Raw genomic sequence first — 6,741 nt, 5'->3', positions numbered from 1 at the left:
AGTTGGATCAATTATGAGCATAAATGTGTCTCGATCCATTTGCTAGTTTCTGCTGTTCTCTACACATTTTCTGCTTGAGCTTTGAAAAAGAGTGTGCATGACTCCAAATGAAGACAGGTTGACCCAACATTCTAAAACGATGTGGTGTGAAATGTTGCTTGAAGTTCCTAACCTTATGGAGACTACTTGGACATGTTAGTGGGATTTTTTGTGGTGACCAAGACTTGGCAAGGGGCTTATCCTAGAACCATATATCTATGTATAATTTTGCCATACTGGGTAGCTATCAGTGTCTCTGCAGCTTGTGGGTGCCTTTCCACTCTTCCGAATAATCTTTTCCCGGTCTCATCACTAATGGAAATTTCGGCTCCACCAGAGCTTCTATCAAGTCACCAATAAAAGAGAGAGATAGTTCATTTAATAAATAGAGATTTTGCTTAATGCCACCCCTAAGCCTACGGAGACGAGTTGACTTGTGAGTCAGATTTTTAATATTAATAATAGGGACTCATAGAAGGGCAAATTCTGAAATGGTTTAAAATTTATGGGCAGACTGGTCTACTGGATTGCATTCAATGCACATTGCTCATTACTATATAAGACTATGGATCCTGGCTGTGAACCCTTGTCACTCCCATTTGCTTTCTTATCATCCATAGAAAATATGGGCTCAACTTTGTGTCTCTTCATGTTCATGCGCTTTCTCCTTTTACTCTCATCTTTTTATCCAGTGGTGGCTGACTCTTCCTCTTTTATGCAGCAGCCACTGTGCCATGATAGTGAGAGCTCTGCCTTGCTTCAGTTCAAGCAAAGCTTTTTGATTGATGGGCATGCCTCTGGTGATCCTTCTGCTTATCCAAAAGTTGCAATGTGGAAATCCCATGGAGAAGAAGGAAGTGATTGCTGCTCTTGGGATGGTGTTGAGTGTGACAGGGAGACTGGCCATGTGATCGGCCTTCACCTTGCCAGCAGTTGTCTCTATGGTTCTATCAACTCCAGCAACACCCTCTTCAGTCTTGTTCATCTCCGGAGGCTTGACCTCTCTGATAATGATTTCAATTACTCTGAGATCCCATTTGGTGTTGGTCAGCTTTTAAGGCTTAGAAGTCTCAATCTCTCTGATTCTGCATTCGCCGGCCAAATCCCATCGGAACTCTTAGCACTATCCAAATTGGTTTTCCTTGATCTCTCGGGAAACCCAATGTTGCAGCTTCAAAAGCCAAGCTTGAGAAATCTGGTTCAGAACTTAGCCCACTTAAAGAAACTTCAGCTAAGCCAGGTGAACATTTCTTCAACAATACCTCATGAGTTGGAAAATTTATCTTGTTTGACAACTCTCTTTCTCAGAGGATGTGGATTGCATGGTGAATTCCCAGTGAACATTTTTCAGCTACCAAGCCTTAAGTTTCTTAGTGTGAGTCACAATCCAGATCTGATTGGGTATTTGCCTGAATTTCAGGAAACCAGTCCGTTAAAAATATTGCGTCTTACTAATACAAGTTTTTCTGGTGAGTTACCAACTTCAATTGGGAGGCTTGGTTCTTTGACTGAGTTGGATATCAGGTTATGCAATTTCACTGGGTCGGTTCCATCTCCACTTGGTCACCTTCCCCAGTTATCCTATTTAGACCTTCAAAATAACTATTTTAGTGGCCAAATTCCTTCTTCCATGGCAAATCTTACCCAACTCACTTATTTAGACCTTTCTTTCAATAATTTCACTCTTGGGACCCTTGCTTGGCTTGGTGAGCAAACAAAACTCACTGCTTTGTATCTCCGCCAAATAAATTTAATTGGAGAAATCCCATTCTCTCTTGTAAATATGAGTCAACTAACTACTCTGACTCTTGCAAGGAATCAATTGAGTGGTCAGATCCCATCTTGGCTCATGAACCTCACCCAATTAACTATATTAGATCTTGGGACAAACAATTTAGAAGGTGGAATCCCAAGTTCATTATTTGAACTTGTAAATCTTCAATTTCTTTCTGTAGCAGACAATTCCTTGAATGGGACAGTGGAACTTAACATGTTACTTAAGCTCAAAAACCTCACCAGTTTCCAATTATCAAACAACAGGTTATCATTGCTCGGTTACACCAGAACCAATGTTACTCTCCCTAAATTTAAGCTTTTAGGGTTGGATTCATGCAACTTAACTGAGTTTCCTGATTTCCTGCAAAACCAAGATGAATTGGAGGTGCTCTCCCTCGCCAATAATAAAATTCATGGTCTAATTCCAAAGTGGATTTGGAACATAAGCCAAGAAAACCTAGGGGCTCTTGACCTTTCTGGAAACCTTTTAACCGGCTTTGACCAACATCCAGTTGTGCTTCCATGGTCCAGGTTACGCAGTTTAAAACTTGATTTTAACATGTTGCAAGGACCACTTCCAATTCCACCACCATCAACCAGAGGATATTCAGTCTCTGGAAATAAACTGACCGGAGAAATTTCGCCACTTATTTGCAAGATGAGTTCTCTTATGTTACTTGATTTGTCTAGTAACAATTTGAGTGGCAGGATTCCCCAATGTCTGGCCAACTTGAGCAAATCTCTGTCCGTACTGGATCTGGGAAGCAACAGCCTTGATGGCCCCATTCCTCAAACATGCACAGTGCCAAACAATTTGAGGGTGATTGATTTAGGTGAAAATCAATTCCAAGGCCAAATACCAAGATCATTTGCCAATTGCATGATGCTCGAGCACCTTGTTCTCGGAAACAATCAAATCGATGATATTTTCCCTTTTTGGCTTGGAGCCCTCCCACAACTACAGGTTCTTATTTTGAGATCCAACAGATTCCATGGTGCAATAGGGAGCTGGCACTCCAATTTCAGGTTTCCCAAGTTGCGCATCGTCGACCTCTCTGACAATAAGTTTATAGGTGATTTGCCATCAGAGTATTTCCAAAATTGGGATGCCATGAAACTTACAGATATTGCAAACGACCTTAGGTACATGCAGGCACGCCCAGAGTTTCAAATCCCAGGGTATGGATGGACTGCCCGGGTCCGTTACATGTACTCAATGACAATGACAAATAGAGGTATGCAGAGGTTTTATGAGAAGATCCCTGATATTTTCATAGCAATTGATTTCTCAGGCAACAATTTCAAAGGACAAATTCCAACCTCCGTTGGGAACCTCAATGGGCTTCATTTGCTGAACCTTGGCAGCAATAATCTTACTGGCCATATCCCATCCTCCCTGGGGGACCTAACACAGCTGGAGTCATTGGATCTTTCCCAGAACCAGCTCTCAGGAGAGATCCCTTTGCAACTAACAAGGCTAACATTCCTTGCATTCTTCAATGTGTCTCATAATCATCTGACGGGGCCTATACCACAAGGAAATCAATTTACAACATTTCCAAATGCTTCCTTTGATGGGAACCCGGGATTGTGTGGAAGTCCTTTGTCAAGGGCATGTGGAAGTTCCAAGGCATCACCACCAACATCTTCATCCTCTAAACAGGGTTCAACTAGTGAATTTGATTGGAAATTTGTATTAATGGGATACGGAAGTGGGCTAGTAATTGGAGTTTCAATTGGGTACTACTTGACCTCATGGAAACATGAGTGGTTCATGAAAACCTTTGGAAAGCGGCAAAGAAAATGGACAAGGAAAGAAAGAAGGAGGCACAGAGGCTGAATTTATCCAACCCGAATTTCCTTGAAAGATTTCTTAATCTATGTATACTGCTTGAATTGTTGGACTTCTTTCTTCATTTCTTTTTCCTTTCTAGTCATGGTGTTACTTCAACTTGTGTTTGTGTTGGCGAATGGATGTAAAACTACTTGGGTTTCTTAATAATATGTAGTGTAGCAATGCAACTTGATTATGGCTTGTATTGAACTGCAAACTGAAAGTGTTATTCTTGTCACTTCTTTTATCACTCCTTCCTTTTATCAAGTTGTGCGCTTACGTATTAGTAAGTACTATCACTAGCTTGCATGTATTAAATTCTTCTATCTATTTCACATAGAAAAAGGACAAAAGCAAAATGAAAGTTGCCTTGCATTGGAGTTAAGCTATTTTATGGGAAGTTAAGCAACAGTACAAGTCCCTTGAGGTTGTTTTACTTGCAAACCTTCTTATAGTTGGTTGAGTGAAACTATGCTTTGGGCTCCTCTACATCAACCTTAGAACTTGTATGCAAGTCTTTCATTTGAGCACCTAACCATAAAACAGAAAATTCAAGGGAGATATGGAATCTCTTTAAGTAAATAAAAACTTGTAGGAAAAGCTTTATTTTATTTTATTTTTCTCTAGTTTTCAAGGCTAATCCTGATGTGTTACCACCACCACCCTTTTCAACCTCTGAAGAAGGTTCCTTGGTGCATTTGGATGGAAAATGACATTGATGGGATATGAAAATTTTTGGAATGTGATAACCTAAATGGACAATGAAGGAAATTGAGAGATATAGAAATTAAGGCTTTGTTTGGGAATTGTTCTCGAAAATAGTTTTAAAAAATATTGTTATCTAATGTTTTTTCAATACAAAAGTTTGTTTAGAAACGTGAAATGTTCTTAATCTATTTTTTTTATATTTTTAAATATTTTTTAAAAATAACTTTTATTTGTAATACTTTATTTTTAATCACTCTATATTTATATAATTATTTTAAAAAAATATTCAAAAAATGAGTGAAAGTAACTAAAAAAATATTTTCCAAAAATAAGCTATTTTTTGTTGTTAAGATTATAAAACTATTTTCTATTTTTAAATTGTCAAACATATTTTCCTTTTTTTTTTTTTTGAAGAACAAAAAATGTTTAAAAAAAATAGTTGTCAAACATGCCCTAAATCATCGAACCACAATTTTCTTGAGAGATTTAAATTCATGTGCTTTTCATATTGCTCTATTTCTTCCATTTTTTTGTCTTCTTATTCAGCTGCTGCTGTTTGATTTCTCTTTTTTTTTCTTCTTGAAACTTCCTGTTTTGTTGAGTAATAAGATAGTACTAACAATGCAAGACCCTCATGGTCTATAGTAAATTGCAAATGCTAGTTTTATCGCTTCATTTGCCTTTTCTTTTTCTTATCTAGTGGGGTGCAACAACCAAAAGTGTGAAAATTTTATATACCAGAAGTAATTTGACTACCTTGTATTATTATATTGTTCCATTTATTTTCTCGCAAAGAGGTGAAAATGGATGTTGGCCTGACTTAGAGTTAGGATCTTTTATATGTAACTAGTAGCAATATAATGAGCAACCTAGGATGTAAAAGTGCTTGAGTGGTTTATATTTATGCAGTAGTATTAATGCAGATTGTAATTAACCACAAACTGAAGATATTAGTTTTTTTGGCTCTTCTGCAAAGGTCTTTTGCATGTATTAACGTTTGACACTTAGAACTTTGCAATTGAACTTAACCCCTTATATAACACCCTATGCCCCGAGGCTAAGGGCAATCTTGTGGGATATTACAACTTGATTGCAAAATAATTAAAATAAACAATGTTCTTTCTTGTCAAAAAAACTTCTTAGGTGTGAAGATCTATCCAATTATTTTATCTTTGTTGAAAAGGTGAAAGGGAAAGATATCAACACTCACCCCATGTTTGGTTTTGTCATCACGCACAATAAAATATAAATAAAATTAGTTAAAAATTTATATATTTTTAACTTACTTAATCTTTAGATAGAAGAGCAAAAATAAATAAATGAGTTTGAAAAAGTATATAATTTATTTTTATTTTTCTTCATTTTTTTTTTTTTTTTACTTTCTCTCACTATTTTCTTTTCTTTAAATGGGATGCCATGAAAGGAGCAACCATAAAATCACCCTACCCTCTAAACCATCACTTTTATATTCGTCATGTTCTCAGTAAAATTGCAACTAATTAACCAAAGCTATATTCTCAAAAAATCTGACTTTTTTTAAAATTAAACACCTTGGACAAACCAACTTCTTAGAATATAGAAAAAGTTGGAGGATCACATACCACCTTAATTTGTCTCACACCTGAGATTTAAGGTGGATTCACAAAGCATCCTAAGCAAATAACAATAATAATAATTAAATAAATAAATAAATAAAAATTAACTACTAAAAAGAAACTAAGGACCCCACTCAATTTTAAATTAAGAGTGCGTTTGATAGTGATTTTAAGAAGTGTTTCTAGTATTTCTAATACTTGAAATTTTTTTTCTTTCAAAGTATTAGAAAAATTAGAAATACTTCCTAAAATCATTGTCAAACGCACTCTAAGAGTGTGTTTGGCAGTGATTTTAGAAAGTGTTTCTACCATTTTAAATCTATTAATCCTTATGGCTTCAAAACACATCTAATATGGTGCCCTATGAGTATCAAGAACTTCTCCACCCTAGATTTAATTTATACACATCCAAACTAGTTAAGCTAGAGGATTCCCTTTGCTGCTGTTCTAGTTGCTTACCAGCTTTCTACATAACCCCACCAGAATGCAATGGGATACTATTTCTAATTCAGAATTATCTTAAATTCAATTATCAGCCTTGCATTAGACTATATATTTATGAACAATTAAAACATTTCTATTTGTTATTATAGATACCAAAAAGTATCTTCTACAAATACAGGTGTCTAATAACATTGGAAATAACATCAATTTTGTATTATTAGCCAAATAAAAACGGTGCCAAAATCATCAACAATAATCAATAATATTGCACAACCAACTCATTAGGCTTTTCATAATTGCAGGCAGTTGCTATTTCAGGGGAATACAGTGAATACCTCCACATCC

General features: G+C 36.1%; 1 protein-coding gene across 1 annotated transcript; it reads left to right on the top strand.

Moving 5' to 3' along the window:
* The first annotated feature begins 604 nt into the window (after nt 1–604).
* Nucleotides 605–3,896, top strand: LOC117933229 (receptor-like protein 7). The gene has a single exon (XM_034854614.1). It carries the CDS (start codon nt 605–607, stop codon nt 3,653–3,655), a length of 3,051 nt encoding a protein of 1,016 aa, XP_034710505.1. The 3' UTR covers nt 3,656–3,896.
* The last annotated feature ends 2,845 nt before the right edge of the window (nt 3,897–6,741 follow it).

Source organism: Vitis riparia, chromosome 16, assembly GCF_004353265.1.
Source record: "Vitis riparia cultivar Riparia Gloire de Montpellier isolate 1030 chromosome 16, EGFV_Vit.rip_1.0, whole genome shotgun sequence".
NCBI classification, from domain to species: Eukaryota; Viridiplantae; Streptophyta; class Magnoliopsida; order Vitales; family Vitaceae; genus Vitis; species Vitis riparia.
This window is presented reverse-complemented; position numbering and strand designations above follow the sequence as displayed.

What these genes read in the sequence shown, in the direction of transcription:
- LOC117933229 (XM_034854614.1), top strand. Translation starts at nt 605, where the DNA reads ATGGATCCTGGCTGTGAACCCTTGTCACTCCCATTTGCTTTCTTATCA.